Source organism: Pithys albifrons, chromosome 14 (genome assembly GCF_047495875.1).
Source record: "Pithys albifrons albifrons isolate INPA30051 chromosome 14, PitAlb_v1, whole genome shotgun sequence".
Taxonomy (NCBI): Eukaryota; Metazoa; Chordata; class Aves; order Passeriformes; family Thamnophilidae; genus Pithys; species Pithys albifrons.
Genome location: NC_092471.1, coordinates 2,821,313 through 2,843,649, shown reverse-complemented (window position 1 = coordinate 2,843,649; position 22,337 = coordinate 2,821,313). Strand labels below are relative to the sequence as shown.

At 43.6% G+C, this 22,337-nt stretch overlaps 1 protein-coding gene across 3 annotated transcripts in view; it reads right to left on the bottom strand.

The window, feature by feature from the left end:
- DACH2 (dachshund family transcription factor 2) overlaps positions 1-22,337 on the bottom strand; it is a 240,484-nt gene that overhangs the window by 131,374 nt on the left and 86,773 nt on the right. Inside the window, exon 1 of one of the 3 annotated variants that reach the window (XM_071569175.1) lies at positions 21,038-21,100. The exons of the other annotated variants lie outside the window; for them this stretch is intronic. Coding sequence (XP_071425276.1) covers positions 21,038-21,066 — 29 coding nt within the window. The 5' untranslated portion in view covers positions 21,067-21,100. Of the gene's footprint in view, positions 1-21,037; positions 21,101-22,337 lie in introns of those variants that run through there. 3 annotated transcript variants of the gene reach the window in all.

The window sequence follows — 22,337 nt, the reverse complement described above, 5'->3', positions numbered from 1 at the left end:
ACAGAATTTAAATGAGCTTTCTATAAGTGTCTTCCATATATTGAAAAGCCCTGACAGAGTATAATTTGTAAAACTATTCCAAGCACAGACAGATGTCTTACAGATTTATCCCAATGATCATCTACAAGACCTTTGGGTTATTTACTGACTAAGTTACTTATTTAAAACTTGAGTTGGGGTCTACAGTCAGAAAAATTACCTGAATTCTCATTATTCAAAAGTTACTACAGTTTAGTTGCAATAGAGAATAAACAAATGATTGGTTCTTCCTTGACAAACTTTAACTTATTTCTGAATTCAGGCATTTCAAAATAAGTTTAAAACCAAAAATGAATTTTTTGTTCATTGAGATTTAAAATTTTAAATAACTTTGTATTACTTATGACTGTAAATGCAGATACAGAACTACCTCAACACTCCTGGGTTTACTTTTTTCCTGTCACATAACACTTGGCACAGGGAAAAGGGAATAAATCCCCAGGTTCCAGCAGGAAGGTGACCCATGTCCCAGCAGCTCCACGGGGATGTGTCAGTAAGGAAACCCAGAGTGTGACTGCAGCACTGGGCACATCTCACAGTAACTTAATAGAACTGCATTAAATTAGTAACTGGAGCAGTGCAGGAGCCCTGGCTCAGCTAAACCAGAGTTCATGGGGCAACCTGAGACCCTGCCCAGCGGGGCAGAGTCGCTGCTGCTGCGTCTTCACTGCTCTTGCTCCCCACTGGGACTGACCCAACCTGGCAGAGGGGGCCTGTCCCTGCTGGGGTGATGCCACTCACCACACACACCTGTCCCTGCTGGGGTGATGCCACTCACCACAAATCCAGCAAACCACCCTGTCCTTGCTGGGGTGATGCCACTCACCACAAATCCAGTACACCAACCTGTCCCTGCTGGGGTGATGCCACTCACCACAAATCCACCCTGCTGGGGTGATGCCACTCACCACACAAACCTGTCCCCGCTGGGGTGATGCCACTAACACACAAACCTGTCCCCGCTGGGGTGATGCCACTCACCACACAAACCTGTCCCTGCTGGGGTGATGCCACTCACCACACACACCTGTCTGTGCTGGGGTGATGCCACCCATCACACCCCCAGCACACAAACCCACATCACAGACCTGCTGCCCAAACAATGCCCACCCACCAACCAGGTCCAGCTGAACCAGATGTGACAGTGCAGGGTACCGTGAGCCTTGCACACCTCGGCTCAGCCACTCAGGTACTTCTGCTGGGATTGTGAATCCAGCCCAAGCTGGGGCTGGATTTGGGGTTGTCTCCTGGGAACAGGAGCAAGTGAGGACCTACAGTGACAAGAAGAGGAGCAAGTGAGGACCTACGGTGACAACGAGCAGTCTCAATCTCACCTATGAGGAAAATACTCAAATGACAAAACCTGCATAAAATCTGCAGGGTTTTCCCCAAAGACACAAAATAAACACTGACTGGAAATGGAATGAGAAGGGGCAGGAGGAAACACTTTCAGTGATGGAGCTGAACACAAGTACTGCAGTGCAAAGACAGGTCAGTAGAGGCTGAGGAGCTTTAATCCAGGCATTATTTTAGTTTCCAGCTAAATATTTCTACACGTATCTGCATGGATACTTTCCAAGCAGGGAATCACCATCTCTTAAAAATACTCATGATATGTCATATGTCTGAATTGTTCTACTTCTACCCTGCATCTGAATTCAATTCCATTTAGAGGAACAGCATTACAATGAAAGGTTTTTCAAATACTGCTGTTTACCACTGAGCTGTACCTCAGTATGACTCAATCAATGAAACCTGTAAAAAAATGTGGCTGTTTATACCTATTATCCATGGACAGAAACCTACTGGCAAGACCTGACATATTCCCAGCCCTGAGTATCACATAACCCAGCAGAGCTGCCCCCAATTCCCTGCCCTGTGCTGGTGGGGGGGTTGATGCTGTCACAACAATTTGCTCCCTCATGCAGTGGGAAACGACTCTTGCCTTAACTCTTTTCAATCTCTGCATCACCAATTCCAGTGTTTTCACAATCCTGGCAAAGACTCTTCAAAGTTTCCAACAGAAATTCACCTTTTGAAGAATAATAAATGAAAGGACACAGAAAGTTCTCTGTGCCCCCTCTGCACCACGTCATGTGAAAGGAGGGATCGTTCTCAGCAATGCCAAGGAGCCTCTCTCATCTGGTGGTTGTATCCAGGAGGAAACTTCTGGGGGTCAAACCTCACCAGACAGACAACACCTTCAGTTTGCTGGTGGTCCTGGCCCAGTATGACATCAAACAAACAGGAAACATCAGGAAACAGCTCCACTGCTCCACCTTTACCTTTCCACATTTTGTATTTCATTTGGTAGCTACAGAGATAAGACAGGGTTATTATTGCTAATGCAGACCCACAAAAAGAGGAGGATTTTCAGGAAGGAACCTTTAGGACCATGAAAATATAAATAAATGGGCAGAGGGAAAACTTTTTCAAAATTAACACGTAGTGTCACTCATGTACAATTATTTAAAACGGGAAGAAGCCAACGACAGAAAAAGCCTAAACCAGTTCAGGACAGTGTCAATAATTCATATGCTGAGTTATTGACAAGCTCAGGGACTTCCTAAACTATGCCCTGGAGTAGATACAATGGTGGAACAGCCAACTCATACCTGTCCTGGGGTAGGTACAATGGTGGAACAGGTAACTCATACCTGACCTGGGGTAGGTACAATGGTGGAGGACCCAACTCATGCATGTCCTGGAGTAGATACAATGGTGAAGGACCCAACTCATGCATGTCCTGGAGTAGATACAATGGTGGAGGACCCAACTTATACCTGTCCTGGGGTAGATACAATGGTGGAGGACCCAACTCACACCTGTCCTAGAGTAGATACAATGGTGGAGGACCCAACTTATACCTGTCCTGGGGTAGATACAATGGTGGAGGACCCAACTCATGCATGTCCTGGAGTAGATACAATGGTGGAGGACCCAACTCATGCATGTCCTGGAGTAGGTACAATGGTGGAGGACCCAACTCATGCATGTCCTAGAGCAGATACAATGGTGGAACACACACTTGTACCTGCTGTTGGTTTCTTTCAAAGATTTCCCTTCAGACCCAAAGCTCTGACTCTCCCAAAAACTCTTCAACTTCCCACATCCTCCACTTGTGGGCAACCAGAGCCTTGCCATGGACTCCACTGAGTCCCAGTCACACAACTCCCCACTCCTCACCAGAGATGTTGTTTTAAAAGCTGTTGAAAAAGCCTGAAAGAATTCAAGCAAAAGAGTGTTTGTGACCAGATTTCCTGGAGATAAATGAAAGACATACGTTTCCATGGCTGCCAGCCTACGAACTTTTGCAAGCATAAATATTTACCTAGGACTGGGGGGTGGGGAAATCAGGAAGAAAACCACCATCCAGACCCTTCAAAGTTTAAATGCTGTAACACAGAGGTCATTATTTATAAATAGAAATAGAGAACACATCTTTTTCTATGTACATTTTCATCCCCTCCATATGCCTTCTATTATTACCATTCATACACCAGAAAATAATTTCTATGTCACTTGCTCACCCTGTATGTATTCATTTTCTTCAGGCTTTCTTGTGGTTATTGATTTCCTGCTTTGCTGAAGTGGCTTTGTTTCTTTCACAGCAGGCTATCCATTTTAAAACAACAGTTGTTCAACGAATAAAAAAAAATTATATACTAAAATTAAATTAGTTTTATCCTCATTTATTTTTATCTGACTTAAATGCAAGTGACACACTTCCCCTAAAAAAAAAAAAAAAGGAAATACTTAATGCCTCCCAGCATGCAAACAAGTAAATAAGTAAAATCTTTCTTTTTTAATAAGATGTATTTATTTTTACGATTGGAAACATGAAAGAAAAAGTGTAGTACAAGTAAAGCCTCCTTTGTACTCATGTTGTAATCACTGCTGTGGCCAGTGTGTTAACATCAACAAAAGAGGATTATCTGGGCCACAGCCAAATTCATTTAAGTCATATCTTGCTACCCTCAAAATAGTTAAAGGAATCCTTTATTGTTTCAGTTGGATCAGGGTCTAACATGAGTTTGCTGTCCCCTCCTCTGGCCACTCTCAGACACACTGACTTTATACAGCAACGAGGGGGCAGAGGAGGAGCAGCCCCTGTTTGACCCACTACAAACTGAGGGAAACGCTGCTGGGTTTGCAGCAGGGGAACCCTCTGAGTGGGGAACAGCTCATTTGGGTGCTGGTTGTTCAGTAAGTGCCACTCCCACAGTTCTGCAGGGTTTGATCCCTCAATCCCCAACATCCCTATTAAATAGCAGAACAACAGGGGAAAAAAAGTAGGGAAGTGCAGAGACACCCAAAGTCCTCTACATTTGCTTTCTCCAGGTGCTATAAAATCCCTCCTTGAATTGAACAGCAAGATTTTGCTGTTCCAGGACCACCCTCCTCACCATCATGTCTTTAATGAAAAACCTTGTGTGCCACTGCCCATGGATGAGAATTCTTTTCAGAAGTTCATGGGCTTTATGTTCTTCACCCAGTTATTAAAGAAAAGATTATAACCCACCTCCAATATTCAATGTACTGTCCTGTTTAGGGAGGAAGAGGCTTAACTCACCAGGCAGAAAATGATGCTATTTTGACATGGAAACAGCTGATAATGAAGTTACAGCAAGTCAGTTCATTAAGATGAGGAATTTTTTGTCAAGCACAGACACACTCACTGAAGAAGTGCCTTCCATCACCACGTGCTCTGCATCCCTCCAACATGACAGATGACAGCAACCCCTGAGAGGTGTTCCCCTTTTAAACTGCCAGCAATCCTCAGTCCTAAGTGGTGAGCACCAGAGCTGGGCCATTTATCCTTGCAGCAAATACATAACAGCAATAATAATAATCTAATCTACAGCAATTCCACCTGCGGACTTCAAAGTATTTCCTGGAGATCAATGTCATTATGGACAGGCAAACACTGAGCTAACAAGGTGGAAATCACCCTGAACTGCAGGGAAAAGTTGTAATCCTGAATCCCCAGCGTTTGTCACTCAGCCATGAAATCAAAGTGATCATAATTAGGGTATTTGTGCACCACCCTGGAGCCTGGACCCCTCACACAGCCCAAAGAACTCAGCAAAGACATTTCGAGCTGGGCAAAGTGCGGCGCCCAGAGAGAACCCTCTGACTCCTCTGCTCAGTAACTGGGGGGGAGTTTGAGAAACCCCACACAGGAAAAACCAGCCAGAGCTGTCTGAGTCTGCAGGCTCAGCTTCTCAAAGGAAACAGGCTTTGAAAAAGGCTGCAGGATATAGGAAATGAAAAGAAAAAATGTTTTCCTTCGGTTTCCTGTTTAGATGTATGGAAAGATGTGACTTCAAGTAGATGAGCCACACAGAAGTTTAGTTTATAAGGGTCAGATGGTAACAGTTTCTGTTTAATCCTTGATTTACATTAACTTACAGGAAAATTAATGATTTTAAACAGGCATCAAAGTGAGGCTGCTCTTTTCATTTCTCTGACCTTCCTGGAGAAACAATTGTTTCCTTTATCTGTCTCCCAGCAAGTCGGTGACTGTGTTTGGTGAAACTCCTCATTCAGCCTTCAGGCACAGCACATTAAGAGTTGTTTTCCAGGGAATATCAGCCCCTTCCCAGTGCAAACTCTTTGACATCTCCCTCATCACTGGAGAACTTCACAAAACCACTCTCACGACTGCACACCTTATAATTTACACATTAAACCAGCAGGTTTTCACCTTAGGTCTCTTGCCAAGAATAATCTTTCAAAACTCTTTTATCTTTTTGTGAAAGCAAAATTATAAATGTGCAATTAACAGCCCAAAAAAAAAAAAGGTCTTAAGAAAACTCTTGGAGCAATATTGCCAGTTTTAATTCCTCAGCCAGATGGTGGTTTAAAGAAAAGGCATTTAAAGAAAATAAATAAAAAGTCTCACTTTTCAGTCTGGGACGATATGCCAAGTGGAACATTTGAGATATGAAAGTGAGTGTTGCAGGTCTGTCTAACCACCAGAAATGCTCTTAATTCTTTTGTTTTGCTGCTGGACAGACAAAGCAGATGCAAACATCATCCCTGATAGGCATCAGTTCCACAGCACGGAGAGCAGATGCAGAAACAACTACTTGGGGCACTTTTTCCAGAACAGGAGCCCATCCAGTGCCTGATTTTCCCCAAGGATGAATAATATGCTCCTTTTTGCCTTTTGTTACAACCTGAATTTGTACAGTCTAATCCTGGAGCCTCTTCCTCTACAAATACAGGTGCTTCCCTTTTGCTAATTAACACAAGTACTGAGTAATTGTTGGCAATCTCAGGTTGGTGTAATCACCCTGGACTAAAGGCTGACAGAAATTCCAGCTCAGCCTCATCCAGACAACACTCAGATACTTTTCAAACTGCAGAGAAATTACAGAAGATTCCCCCCTTTGAAAACAGCCCAGCTCATTATTTAACAGCCAGGCCAAAGTGCTATCAAATACCTCCTTGTCACCAATTAATTTGGGAGAATTATCAAATGCATCACTCAATAAACTGGCTGATTTGACAATAAACTCAACTGGTTAATTTAATTCTACAGTGATGGACATCTGGACTGCTCTTGTTCACAGAATCACCAATTTCTGTTATTTTAGATATACATTTCTTTCCTTGAAATTGCAGAGTTTTAGGGCAGGTTTGTTCTTTTTATTCTTAAAAATTCAGAAGAGAAGCATCTTTCCTCAGTGTTACTAGAAAAAGAAAGTAACAACACTAGCAGTGATATGAAAAAAAGAAATGGATTTACTGGAGATGGAAAGCATTTTCAGCATTAAGAAGTAGCTGGATTGTCTTTAAAGCCCAGAAAACTTCACCTTGCAGTGCACCTGAACTCATGAGGGGCAGCTTTGGTCCTGTATCAACAATACAATAAATCAGACCCATCACCTCACTGCAAAATTTACAGCTGAAAAGAAACTGTTTCTGAAGAGTATTTTTAATTATCAATTTTCCTTTTTATTAAAAACAAACAAAAAAAAGCAAAACCTCAGTTCAAGCAACATAATTAATTTCCAGGTCAATGAGTTTGTTTCTCTTCATGCTAAAAATAGCCTGTATTAAAAATAAAAATCCCTTAAAGGAGCTCAGAAAAGGAAGCATGAAAATCAGGTCTGTGTTTGTGTCCAGTCTGGGCAGGTCCAGGTAATTACTGACCTGGAGAAACAACTTCTGCTTCTGATAAATAGTTAAACAACTACCAGGAGAGTGATCTCAGGCACAGGGTGGGGCTGCCAGGAAGCAAAAGAAAATCTTTCTGGAAAGAGTTTTCCACATTTAATTGATATATGGGGGGGAAAGAAGGTGCAATAAATTTATACCACAATTTGAAAAGAAAAATCAACAAATTAAAAAGAAAACTCAACTAACAAGAGTGCCTTGTTCTACTAAAATGAGTAGGGACTAAAACAGAGCAAGTGATGCTCAGAGAGAAGGTGCCCTGAAGAGTCACCCAAGAAGTGGCCGAGCTGTAACTCTGGTACCTTCATAAACATTCTAAAAAGAAAGAAAAGTTTAAACAAAAGCTCACAGAAGAGACAGCATCGACAGGAGAGGGGAAAGATTACAAAACCCTTCAGCAAGATCTGAGAGAGCAAAAGCAGCTTCAAAATTAATGCCATTTTTTCCAAAAGCAAAATTAATGAAGTGTGAAAAGCAACGAAAACGGAGCCCTCCAAAAGAGAGGCAACATCTGCAATGGTAAATGTGCTGAGAGACATTTGGGTGTTATAGAGATTGCAAATTAGGCAGATGTGATGGAACAAGGAAAACATCCAACTTTTTGCTGGGCTGCAGCCTGGAAGCATCAGGGCAGGGAAGGAAGGGAGGAAGGAAGGACTCCTGTGCTCCTGCATGGCTGTGCCTGGAACTGCATGTGGACTCCTGAGCCACCTGATGACATGGAAGAGATTCCCAGGCTGGAGGGAACTGAAAGCACTGCAGGCCAAGGAATTAAGTTGTGAGAAGGAGCAGATTCCAAGTGAAAGATGAAGATTTGCATTGCTGGGCTCTGTGTAGTGAAGAGCAGATGGGAAAGGGATGCTCAACACAAACCACGTCTGAGCAGATTCTGACCCACACAGCAAGAGCAGCACAACTCCAATGGCACTGCAGAGATCAACAATTTTAACCTGAAATAGGAAAAAAGGCACAGAATGCCCCAAATTCCTGCAGATTCCCAGTGGGGCAGAGCTGGGACAGCGAATTAAACAGGTTAAGGTTTCACTGCCTTGACTGAGCAGCTTCAAACCCCAGACCTTTGCAGAGATAGCCCCAGTCCACCTTTGGCTAATTCAGATTATTTCAGAATGTTCATAGAGGTATTTCAGAATATCCAGAGAGATATTTCAGAATACAGAATAGAATCATAGAATGGATTGGGTTGGAAAAGACCTCCAAGACCATCAAGTCCAACCCTTGGTCCAACTCCAGTCCCTTTACCAGATCATGGCACTCAGTGCCACGGCCAAGCTCAGCTGAAAAACCTCCAGGGATGGGGAATCCACCCCCTCTCTGGGCAGCCCATTCCAATCCCTGAGCACTCTCTCTGCAAAGAATTCTTTTCTGCTCTCCAACTTCAATTTCCCCTGGCAGAGCTTGAGCCCATCGTGCCCCCTTGTCCTATTGCTGAGTGCCTGGGAGAAGAGACCAACCCCCACCTGGCCAGAACTTCCCTTCAGGTATCCAGAGAGGTATTTCAGAATATCCAGAGAGGTATTTCAGAATACCCAGAGAGGTATTTCAGAATACCCAGAGAGGTATTTCAGAGTACCCAGAGAGGTATTTCAGAATACCCAGAGAGGTATTTCAGAGTGCCCCCAGAGGTATCTGAGGCTCAGAGCAGAGCTTTCCCTGGCTGGCATCCCTGGTTCCTGCCCTCAGCTCTGCTCTCTGCTGCTCCCCAGCTCTGACTGCACACAAAGCCTTTCCTTGAGCAAACACCAAACTCCTCAGCTCACTGAAAGGTTATTTTCCAGAGATACTTAAAAGGAGCACAGTTATTCCAAAGCATTATTCTACCATGACTAATTGACATTAGAAGAAGTGTAAAGTACATAAACTTGATTCTTTTTCAAATACGACAGAAGACGTTTCTTTTCCAACCAAAATCTTGCTGGGGTGAAATTCTGCTTAGGCTGCACTGCTGGAATCTCAAAGGAAAACCTACAAGAACATTTTTTCACTAATTCCTTACAAGCCCAATTTTTTTTTATGCCACCTCAAGACTTGGTGCCTGGTAAGCACCATCTCACTGCGTTTATTTACTCATTGATTTTTATTGTTATTGGAGGTAGACATTTCCTGCAGGAAAAAAAAAGTTACAAAGCTTTGAGTTCTTTTTTTTCATATTTTCATTTCTTAAAACATGCTTTCCAAAGCAGTGGGCTGGACTTCCCTTTTCATCTTGCATTGCTGGAGTATATATTGCTGGATTGAACTAATTTGAAATTATGTAAATCCAAATTTTTAAATAATAAGGTATTTCTGAGTCAGTTCATTCTACATTGATGCTGAGATTGAACCAGTTCAATGTATCAGACCTCACATTCTGAAAGTCTTTGGAAGAAATGACCACCAGTGCCTCAACTTGTTTTATGATCAGATTTAAAACACAGCATGTTAATACCAAGGAAATTTAAAAAATCTGAGAATGATTAAAAAAACAAAATAAAACAGGACATCAAAATAAAACAGGACATGAACTCAGCTGGTCCAGGGCAGGATAATCTGCCCCTTCCAGGAGGAGGAAGGGAACTTGGCACCCACTGTGGTACCTCAAAGTGCTCTACACATGTAGATAACCTCTGGATTATCCAAGTGTCTGGATTATCCAAGTGTCTGGATTATCCAACTGGATTTAGCTCCCACTGCCCTGACAGAAACAATCAATTCTGCACATCTGGGGGAACACCTACAGCAACAATAACCATGAAAACACAAACAACTGTTTTTAGAAGCTCAAGGTACTTCTTGAAATGTGAAACATTAAATTAAACCTTTACAGGAGCTTTAACTTGGACACTTGCTCATTCTAAGCAGAAAGGAGTAAGTGAACCCGTTGCACTAATTGTGTCCATTCAAACAAGTGTCACAGCACTTTGATTTGATTATCATTACCATGGGATTTATCCATCAGTCTCTAAAATACATGCATCAAGATACATATATATATAGCTTTAGTCCAATGACTATTTATTAGACAAACAGTAAATAATACATTTAAAATTAGGATTTTGTCCCCTCCTGAACTCTCATAAAGTCAGCAGCCAAAAACCCCAGTAAGTCAGGGTGCCTTTGAAGATATTTAATTAAAATCTAATCCCACATTCTTAAGGGCTCACATAAATTAAGCTGTCATTCAGGAGATTTATGCCTTCCCATTTGCATATTGCATACAATTCATCAATTACTCATGTTTGGAAGCAGAGCCGTTCTGGGGGAGCCGAGGCTGCCAAGGGGTGCCCGGAGCTGCCATGGCTGTGCCCGCCGTGCCCTGCAGGGAGGCACTGCCAGATGGCTGAGCCATCCCTGCCGGCACACACCGCCCCGGCACGCCCTGGCACCGATGGGCTCCCTCCAGCCAACCTGGCAGCCAGCGAGGGACACTGAGGGAGTCTGCACACTATCCAGTCAGAGCCAGGATTCCCAGTCAGAGCCATGAGTCCCAGTCAGAGGAAGGATTCCCAATCAGAGGCACAATTCCCAGTAAGAGTCAGAATTCCCGACCAGAGGCCAGAACTCCTGACCAGCAGCAGCATTCCCGACCAGATTCAGCATTCCAAATCAAACTCAGCATTCCCGACCACCCTCGGCATTCCAAGTCAAACAGCATTCCTGACCAGCATCAGTATTCCTGACCAGAGTCAGCATTCCCAACCAGAGTCAGCATTCCAAATCAAACCTGGCATTCCCGACCAGAGTCAGCATTCCCAGCCAGAGTCAGCATTCCCAGCCAGAGTCAGCATTCCAAATCAAACCTGGCATTCCCAACCAGAGTCAGCATTCCTGACCACAGTCAGCATTCCCAACCAGAGTCAGCATTCCAAATCAAACTCAGTATTCCTGACCAGAGTCAGCATTCCCGACCAGAGTGAGCACTCCCAACCACGGTCAGCATTCCCGACCAGAGTGAGCATTCCCAACCAAACTTGGCATTCCCAACCAGAGCTGGCATTCCAAATCAAACCCAGTATTCCCAACCAGAGTCAGGATTCCCTGCATCATGGAAAGAAGTTTCCCAGCACACCCAGCAAGTCTCCCAGTCCTGCTGGAGGAAGTCGTGCCCCTCTCCTGATTTTCTCAGCTGGAATCACAGATGCACAGAATCCTTTGCATCCATTTAGACCATCAAGTCCAAGGCCACCACCACCCCACGTCCCCAAGTGCCACATCCACACTGCTTTTAAATCCCTTCAGGCATGGCTTTGGATTGCTGATTAATAGTAAGGAATAAATACTGCCTGGAGGCTTTACTGGCTCCTTTGCTGCTCACAAGACTCCCACTAAGAGCCACACTAAGAACAAAATCTGTTGTTTAAGTGTTCAAAAATATTTAGTCACGTTTATATACTTGAACATATTCAGATCCAGGAAATTTTCCCAGTAATTTTCTATGGCTTTTAAACATATTCTTAGATAAGCACGGCTCGTGCACACATGTGGAACATTCTGCCTTAACAGCATCATTGCCTTTTCCAGCTAAATAAGAATGTTTCCATAACTGGTTTACACTCCACGAGCCAGTCCCAGCAGAGGAGGCACATCCAAGTGCCCAAACACACACCTGACATTCCCTGGCCTCTCTGAACCACGTCCCCTCATCCCTGCAGCTTTCTCATGGATGTCTGGACATCACAGCCCAGTATCACCTTCCTTATTCACACACCTGCTGTGGTAATGAAAGAACAGCCATGGCTTTAATGAAGAACTCAAAAAACCACCAACATAGAAACAACAGACTCAGAAACCACACAAAAAAGCATCAAACCCAATCCTGACTCACATATCCTGCTTGCACATCACATTCAGACTCTTTTTTGGGGCTTAAACAATGATCTTTGAATTGGGAACATAAGGCAGCTTACGACTTGAAAATTAATCCATGAAATAAATACGTGTTTCTGTAATGAGATTAATTTTGCAGTGGCTTGTCACGATGATGGGGGGAGGTCTCAGCAGAACCACCACTCTGTGTGTGCTTTGCTCAGTCAGTTTGTCTTCCTGTGGGGTTTGCAGACCAAGTCCTTGCCCATCAGTGGTGGTGATTTCCTGCACATCCAACAACACAGCAGGGGCTTCATGGAAGGGCAACGCCAAACCTCACGTCCCTGTTTGGCTGTTGTTGTCTTTCCTAGAAAGGCACTTTTAGTTTTTGTTTGCATTAACATGCTGATTACAAATGTACCAAGGGACAAGGGGGTGTTCTGCAGTGCCCTCCCATAGTCCTGGCAGTGCCACTGAGCTGCAGCACATCTGGCAGCCGTGGCACTGACCTGCAGCACATCTGGCAGTGCCACTGAGCTGCAGCACATCTGGCAGCCCTGGCAGTGCACTGACCTGCAGCACATCTGGCAATGCCACTGACCTACAGCACATCTGGCAATGCCACTGACCTGCAGCACATCTGGCAGTGCCACTGACCTTCAGCACATCTGGCAGTGCCACTGACCTGCAGCACATCTGGCAGTGCCACTGACCTTCAGCACATCTGGCAGTGCCACTGACCTTCAGCATATCTGGCAGTGCCACTGACCTGCAGCATATCTGGCAGTGCCACTGACCTTCAGCTCATCTGGCAGTGCCACTGAGCTGCAGCACATCTGGCAGCCCTGGCAGTGCACTGACCTGCAGCACATCTGGCAATGCCACTGACCTGCAGCACATCTGGCAGTGCCACTGACCTTCAGCACATCTGGCAGTGCCACTGACCTTCAGCATATCTGGCAGTGCCACTGACCTGCAGCACATCTGGCAGCCCTGGCACTGACCTGCAGCACATCTGGCAGCCCTGGCACTGACCTGCAGCACATCTGGCAGTGCCACTGACCTGCAGCATATCTGGCAGTCCAGTCCCACCCCTCCTTTTAGGGCCAACACTGAGAACTGCACTGAGTGAACTGTGTGAAACCATCAGCTTCATTAACTGCAGCCTCACCAGGTCTCAAATTCACATCTCAGAAGGTGAAAGGCTAATGCACCAGCCACTTGTTCCAGCCTTGTCACTGAGCCACTGCTCACATCTCACACTCAGTGAGTTTTTGTCCATTTATTCTATGCTTTGTACTGTATTATTAGAAACTATTATTGTGTTCTACCACCAAAGGTTTGAAAAACTTACTCTAAACAGTTTGTTTCCATTTAGCTATTTAGCTTCTATAAAAGCCACAATACAAATATAAATATAAATCAATTTAATGGAAAAAAAGATAAATCCCACAGCTGGTGACAGCACCAACTTCTCAGTGACTCTCCAACCGATGAGGTGATGAAGCCCTAAGAACTCTGAGACCCAAAATCAAGACCTGCTATCCCCCAATTAACTCAACAATACCTGTCTGTCCTAAACTCTTGCAAAAAGCTGCACTGTGAGCAAATGGCACCGACTGTTCCTTAATTCCCAACCCCCTCGGGGTGTGTCACAGCCCTCTGGGAATGGATGTTTCCTCACATGAAGTTTTGCAGTGTTAGAAGAGGGGGGAGAAAGTCGTTCAGGCACTCATTAGATTGGAAGGTGACACCTGCAAACATCTGGCTGCAAAAGAGAAGATGAAAACTGTTCTAAATTAATGGCTTTCCATACGTTCATGCACCTCGGATTTTTACTGTATGAACAATAAACTGAAGTTTTAAAAATTCACATACTGTGACAGCACATCTACAATTCCCCTCTGATAGTTGGAGTAGACAGATGGTTGGAGCCATAACTTCATGTCAGAAGATGTTTCCTCTGGTTCCTCAAGCACCTTGTCCTGCAGTTCTGTCAGGAAAAGCCTTGCTGGGATTCACCTTCAATATTTCTCTCTCAGGAAAAAAAATATGCAACTAATGGTCAACCCCCCTGGGTATCCTCCAAAGAAAATCTTCATTCAACCTCAGATATCCAAACTACTTGTCACTAAATTAGTGTGTCTCTCACAACAACAATTTACAGAAACTGTGACAAGAAAGTGACTTTGCAGGTATTTAAATTTTCTCTACATTCAAATAAATTACATTTTACATTTTAATTGTCATTTTTCAATTAAAGACTAAAGTCTAAGCCAGCTAGAGATTTCCACAGAGATTTTTGGACCATCAGCACTCCTTTCTGTTGAGGTAAAACACTATACAGTCATTTTTAGAACAATTCCTACATTTTTAATGTTTGATGTAGGCAAAGGATGTAACGTGGAAAGTAATCAGAAGGCACAGTAGAACTACACATCACCCCCAACTATACATTCATTTTACTTATTCCTTTAGCTGAGAAAACTAAAGAAATTAATCTTTATTGCCTTCGAAAATGACCCGTTTTATGTAAGTAAGAGAAACTAAGTGCAACAGGAAGCCACTGCTCAGGTGGGATTTTGGAGATCAATTCCCTTTTTCCCTTAAATAAAGGTTAAGCTTTCAGGATCAGGCACATCCACAGTAAAAATTAATTCCCACCATTTATCTGTGCTGTAAGTAGTAGAAATACATGTGGTCAAACACCAAAAAATAACAATTCCAGCAGTACCCAACACGCTTTATCTTTCCCAAACAAGTCATGAAAGAATGAAAGATCTCCCTAAAATGTGTGAATTACTGATTCAAATCAAAATACAAGGGCCATGGAAGAAGCACAACCATCCACACACTGAAGGCATTTGACAACAGAAAATGCTTTGGATTTTCCCTTTCTGATTCCATCATTCCCTCTCCTGCAGCCCAGCAGAGCTCCTGCTTTGGACACATGGAGGGGCTGGTTTGTTAAGTCTTTTTATTTGAATTGATGTCCAAAAGTGAATTCCTAAGAGTTCCACAAAAGAACACAACGACACGTGCAACAGGAGTCACAGTGCCATGGAGGGAATGGAAAATAAAGAATAATTTTAGATGGTCACCTCCAGGCTGCACTTTCTTTGCTGTTCTATGAGGGGCTCCCAACCCTGTGCTGGGAGAGCACAGAGACTGTACCTGCCAGTTAATTTACTGATATTTGCACATTCATTACCGTGGCTATAAGGACCAAGACACACCTGAAAAACACACTGTCCATACTCCCTGGAAATGATCTGTTACACAATCCTGTCCCTCTGAGAACTCCTCCCTTTTTGCCTCTTGCAGCACCAGGGGCCAGTTAATAACACCACTGTGAACTCTCCACCTCTCTGCTTTTTAACTTCCAGCTACTTGCTGTGTTTTTATGATTAACCATATGCTGGATTATTATTTAATTAGGATCAAAAAATGACCTCCCAGGTGTGGGTTAGCTTGTAATGCTGACATGTAACAGGTAACTCACCCACTGCCCCTCTCACAGCTCAGTCACCACTCACCTGTCACAGACCTGAGCTCAGGCAATGCCACTGAGTTTGTACAGACACACACACCCCTTCACCCTGAACTGAATTCTGGCCCAGAACTTTTCAATGCTTCTTTCAAAAAGGCTCCAGTGCCTTTTAGTATCATTTCAGTGCATCTGAAGCAACACTTCTCACATCAGGGCACTGGGGTTATCAGCCATACCAGTATAACCCAGTGCCCCCTGGCACCTGAGAAGGCTGTTCTGGAGCATCTCATGTCAGTGTTTATTATTCATAACAATAAAGAGCACAAAGTCTCCTATTCCACAGAAATGCCAAAGACTCTCCATCTCCCAGACAACTCACAGAACTGAGGAGCTGCTGCAGGACACTGCAAAGAGCCAATACAGCATCTCCAATAAATTCAGTTTAAATAATACATCGTATGTGACACATGGATCTACATGTCTGCTCTGAAAACATCAAGTGTCTCATGGGGAAGTTAAAGAAATGGGGGCCAGGGATGGCAGAATCAGAGTCAGGGAAGTGGCTGATGTGCCTCCAAACTCATCCTGCACATCTGGAACTGCATCAGCACAAGGGATCTCATTGTTGTTCTCTCCTTCGGTTTCATTTTGTGTCTCCCACTTCAGATATTAAATTTTTCAATCATCTTCCTTTGATGTTGTCTTGGTTTAATTTAAAAGCAATACAAACATGTCTGATATACAAGATTGTTATCACCACGGTATCTTATCACCTCATTAGAGTAATTTGCAAAGGCTTTTGTCCCAGTAGATACCAGAAAGGATTTATTTTCTTTCTCAGTGTGTTTGTGAGCTGTTGCACCTCTTCTTTGGGCACTGTGGGGAGGTCCTGGCAAACAGGGAAGTTCTGCAATCCTATAAACCCATCGGGCTTGGGCTCACACTCTGTTTGGCTGCTGCCCAAACACGGTTTTATCTCCAGCTCACACCAACTTCCTTTGGAGTTCTGGGCATGAGTTGGGTGGTTATGAGTAAAGAGGGGACCCTGTCTGGGTCCCCAGATGTGCCTGAGGTGGTTTGCACTGAGCTGGGATGAGAAGCAAACCTGGGATGACACACAGACACAAACACACTTATCATTAGTTGCTGATTTGTATTTTTCCCCTTAAAATCTGGTGGCTGATCACACCTGAACATACAGAAACAAGCCAATAACAAGCAATAAATTTACTGTTGAAAATACTGTAAACCCAGAACATTGTCTGTGTCTGAACACCCACCAAAGCCACAAAGAACAATGAACTGCAGGGTCTATGATGTCAGATGGTGCAGGATGAAAGATGAGCCACTGAAGGCTGGTGAGCCCCAGGAACCACCATGCAAAGCCCCAGGGCACTCAAAGAGCCCCAAAAGTCACTGTTTTCCTTGATGCTGGCAAACAAAAAATCAGCAGTGAACAATAAATCACAGCAATAAGAACAGTAAGGAACGAGATCAAAAAGTGGATCCCAAAAATTAGTTTATCAGAAAGATTCCAGGAGAATATTTCTATTTTTTTTGTTAACTGTACTGAAGCCACAAGCATGGCACTGATAGGGAGTTACCAGGTCAGCATCTTAAAGAAACTTCTGGTAGATGCCCTGGTAGCTTTGTTTCCCTAAGACTGGTATTCTTAGGGGAAGTAATACATTGAGGGAACCTCAAACTATCTCCAGCCCCTCTGATCACAGGAGCTGCCTGAACAAAGCTACTTTATTCAGACTCTGATCCATTTTCTAGTATTTTTTGTAGCTAAATTACATTATTCTTCTGAGAAATGAAATCAGGATTTTTTTTAGTAAGTAAGAAACTATTACCCACTGTAAAAGAAGCCAATAGCAAAAGCACAGTATGTCAAGACAAATTCTGATCCTCCTCCTCCTCCTCGCTCCATGGCACGATGTCCAAGAAAAATCACCTAACACTGCTTCTATGAATGTGTAATTTCATCCCAGAAAGTAAAGTAGAAGATAAACATTTTCTGTTTGTTTTTCACTTTCACAGCAACACCATCCTTACTTGCTTCTAGATGGTCACATTTTGCTGACATTTACAAACATTTCATGTTGATCTTACATGGGTCACATCAATCATCTCTACAGTTTCAATGACACTTTGTTAAATAAACTGTCATGAAAGATTTATAGAGAATTTGATAAAAGTAAAGAAGATGTAGTTTAGCTTTTAAAGATGCATTACCCCTTTTCTGAGGTGTAATATCAGCTCTAAAATACCATTAAGCTTTTCTGGCAGGAGATGAAGTGAGAAAATAAAATGCACTCTTTCATCAGCACTCGCTTATTTGCATCTTTGTGCTTCTCCAGAACACTGAGAGAACTGAGCACCTGGAGGGAAAGGGAACCTCACCCCATTCTGGGGGTTCTGCCTGTCCCTCCTAATGCTTGGCAGAAATCACTAAGGCTCTTAACACATTATTAGAGCAAGAATTACCTCCAGAATAAAAAATGAAACAAACCAAAACTCTACTTCAGATTAACATCTTTCTGAAGGCAAACTGATATTCCCAAATTCCCTCTCTCAAAATAAGGAGTGCAGACAAGTAACACACTTTCATTCAAAGCCCTTCCTCAGATAAACGTGGCCAGAGCACGCTCATTAAGATGTATTTAAAACTTTCAGACTTTACTGTCTGATACCAATTTAGCAGTTGGGAGCAGCTAACAATGGTCTCACTGTTGGGCACAGCCTTAATCACATTTAGTTTGCCAAGAAGAATCAAAGCCTGACAAAACTTTTCATCAGTTTTTCAGCCCTGACTGATCCAGTCCCCAGAGCAGTGATTTGTTACACCTTTGGGTTACCTGCACAGTCAGCCCCTGCCCAGCAGCTCTGCTTCCCACGGAACTCCAGCAGGGAATGGGAGATGGAGAGGCTTCTCCAAGGCACCCTCTGGCTCGAAACACTGCAAGTGATGAATCAACACTTGCAGAAAAAGATAACAACAGGAGGAATCTTTCACCTTTCTTAAAGAGCATTCATTTTTGCAACCAAGAGGACAGCATGACACATTCCTGAAATATTCCTGTCTTTCTGAGTCCAATGACCAGCCCTGTCACAACCTCTCACCTTCATCTAGTCACTCCAGCCCAGAAGTCTCTCACAAAAGGTCAAACAGTGGATTAAGCCACAGTTTGGGCAAATAATTAAAGAAAACCACATACTATTTCAGCAGTGAAAGTGTCTTCAGAAGAAACAATTAAAAGATTACATTGGGTTCCCTACAGAGTATCTGTGACCAGAGGCAGGAGCAATGGGAAAAGGCACTCAACAAACAGCTCTGGCAAATCAAGCTCTCACTAGTCTGTGACAGCAATTTCCATAAATGTAACACACTTTGAAGGTTTTCTTCCTCACTGTGGTCCTCCCCCTTGCAATTTCTGTATCAATAACATGAACACCACACACAGGGCATAAGCTCACATGTAGCTCCCCATACTCACATTTAGGATTGTCTTACAACCTGCGGTCCTGAGACCTTCACACAGACACCTCCAACATCTGCCTGATGATGAAAAGCCAGAAGTGCATCCACACCTGACACCAGAGGGCTGATTCCCCCAAATCAACACCCTGCACCAACCCATCCACTGCCCCCCTGACCACCGTGCATCACCCCCAGGGCAGGGACAGCAACTGCAGCTCAGGCTGCACAGGGGCTGGTATGAAGGGCCTGAGTTCATCTCTCAGTCTCTGGGGGGAGAGCACAATGACATTTGGGCTGCATGAATTCACTTCCATAAAGGCAGATGCACCATCCCTGTTCCTGGTGCCATGCAGAGCACTGTGAGTCATGCAGCAGAAACCTCTGGCAGGCTCCAGAGCTGCTCCCCAACAGGGAATCCCAGAGATCCAGCCCCTACAGCACTTCCTGAACTGACGTCCCTCTCAGCAATCACTTGTTCAGGGGGAATTTGAATCAGTGATTTAGTAACCCCCAAATCTCATCTGCAGCCAAATCACAACCTAAGTGGGATCTCAGCTCTGGTAATTTGTGGGTATTGTAACAACGTGGGACCAGCAGCGCTCTGAGATGCTGTGAATTCCAAGAGAAAAGGCTGCAAGTTTAAAGGCAGCAATTTGCTCAGTTATTCAACACATCTGTCAAAGATATTACTGAGTGGTAAATGAATAAATATTGGATTTCAATTGCTATGACTAGAAATAAATGGGAGCTGAGCAGCAGCACCAAGAGCTCCAGCCTTTCAGGGGAGGCTCTTGGAAAGAAAAGCAAAGTAATTAAAGGAATTCCTTGATTCTGAAAAAAGCAGTTTGTGAAGTGATTCAATAGCTAAAGCACAACTGCCTCTCCTTTACCACACATCAAGTGATGTTCAGGAAAAACAACACACTGACCCAGGGAAACGATTCCATGGGATATCCCAAAGATGTTCTAGTGGTCCAACACTTGAGGTCCAAAGATACATCCACGCTGAAATTAATATTCCAAATATCTTGAAAATAACCTACATGGATTCCTATCTGCCAAAACAAGATGCATTTTGAATGTTCTGATCACATACTAATGACTGCTTACTGTGTTAGACACTAAACTACATAACTTTATATATATATATAAATACTTTTACTATTGTTCTGTCAAAATTACTCAAGTCAAGCTTATGAATATTGAAAATTAGTCAGAAAAACATCAGCTATCAAAGCAGAACTGATCCAACATTTGTAACTGCCCTGCAACCTTCCCACTGCATTTTCTCACTGAACTGCAGTGACAGATAAGGAGAAATTAGTGTCTCTTGCCATGACAACAGACTCAGGAGCTGTTTTGCTCAAGTTTCCTTCAGATCTGCAACAACTTCAAAAACCTGTGGTGTACTCAGGCAGAGGAGACCACACCGATCACCCACATTTTAGTGAAGTTTAAGGCTGCAGGAGAAGCAGAGGAGCAACCTCAGGCTCACAGGATGGAATTCCCTTGTCTGCCTCCATGGAACACACACAGGACATGCTTTAAACACCCTCATGTGTGGTAACAATGCTGCTGTCAGCAGCAGAGAGCACAGACTGGGAAAGCACCAGCTCATCTCATCCCAGGAACAAAGACAGTGAATACTCTGACTCCTCTGGCTCTACAGTCCTGGATGATGGTGAAAGACACGGCTCCAACTCCCAAACAAACCTTCCTAAGGCACAGAAACTCTCATAACTCTAATTCCCTAAAGACTCATCAACTGTTTCACCACAAGCCCCAACTCCATCGATAAACTCTCCAGGGATGCCCTGGGGTTTGGTTTTCAAACCACCAGCTGGCCCATGACTTCACACCTAACTCTGGTATTACTGGGAGGACTGCATACAAACTTAAGTCTTGAAAACTATTTCTGTAACACTTGGAAATCAACTCAACTGTCTGCACAGTGCAGATCTCACTCTGTGTGCTCTGGCAGGGCTTGGCACATCAAAATGATCTACCCAGGTGTGACTCCTGCCTGTTTTACCCACCTGTGTTCAAGCTGATCCTCCCTGGGCATGAAGAGAAGGTGCCTGACCCATCCCTTCACTGGGCAAACAATGAATGCCACTGACAACGTGCATCTCTCAGCCCAAAAGCATCACTTCAGCTCAGACCCAGGAGTTAAATCCTCTGGGCTGCTCCTGCTACAGCCTCGTGGTCAAGATGATCAGTGGCCTCTTAGTCTGACATTTCAGATTTTCCCAGTCTTTATCAACGTGTGTTACAGGCTGCTGAGGGAACTACATAACAGGATTAACTAATGGCAATAACCCTCTTTTGTCAGAGAGGATTACTGTCACTCAGCACTGGGGGAAACTGAAAACCAGGAGTTCCTTTTGTGGGATTTATTTAATATTCTACTCTGTAATCTGTTTGCAACAGTATTAGTGCAAAATGTCATGGGAAGATGTAAACACTCACCAGACTCCTTTTTGTACCTACAAACAAACCAAATGAAAAACAAAACCCAGTTTGTTTCCTGTCGCTCCGGCCGTTCCAAGATCCTGATGCTCCACGTTATTTCCCGTTTTCAGCTGACTTTGGGGACATTGTGGACTGCTCTGATGGGGCATGTTCCAGTGGCAGCCAACACTTTATCCCTGGCACGCTTGTCAATCAAAATAAAACCAACAGACGGCTCCCTTTGTTTCAAAGGAGCTCTCCCTGGTCATTCAAATTCACTTTTTATTACAAAAAAATACCGTTTGGAGAGAGCAAATTGAAATGTTTGTGGTTCCTACTCAAGCTGACGGTGGCAGAAGAAATTTGGAAATATAAAAAATGCATTATTCCATCACCTTTGTGCTTACCCATTCTTGGCCTCACCATGGCATGGAAACCACAGGATGGTCACTTCACATAAACCCTGTAACCAACGTTTTGGCAACAGGAGGACATGATTTCCTTTAGTGTTTCCAACAGCAGGAAATAAAAGTGTAGAAAATTAAAATTTTCCTAGGACTGAGCAGCAGGAGCTGAGATGGATCTCTTTAGACAGCATAAAAATACAGTGGTTATTGAAAACATTTGGTTTCCTATGCTAAATATTGAGGAAATGATGCTCTCTTAGATTAAATTTGGAAACTTATGGCAAAAGCATGTAAGTCAATAGCAAATTACATTTACAATATGCATTCCTGGCAAAATAATAAAGTGCTTCCAGCAACACCAACTTAATTTGGGGGAGATAAATCAAGAAACCATCCAAACACATCCTGAGAAAAAGCCCTGATTTCCAACCAGCCTTTGTGCCACAGAAGGGCAGGCTGATGATTTGTAATGATGCAC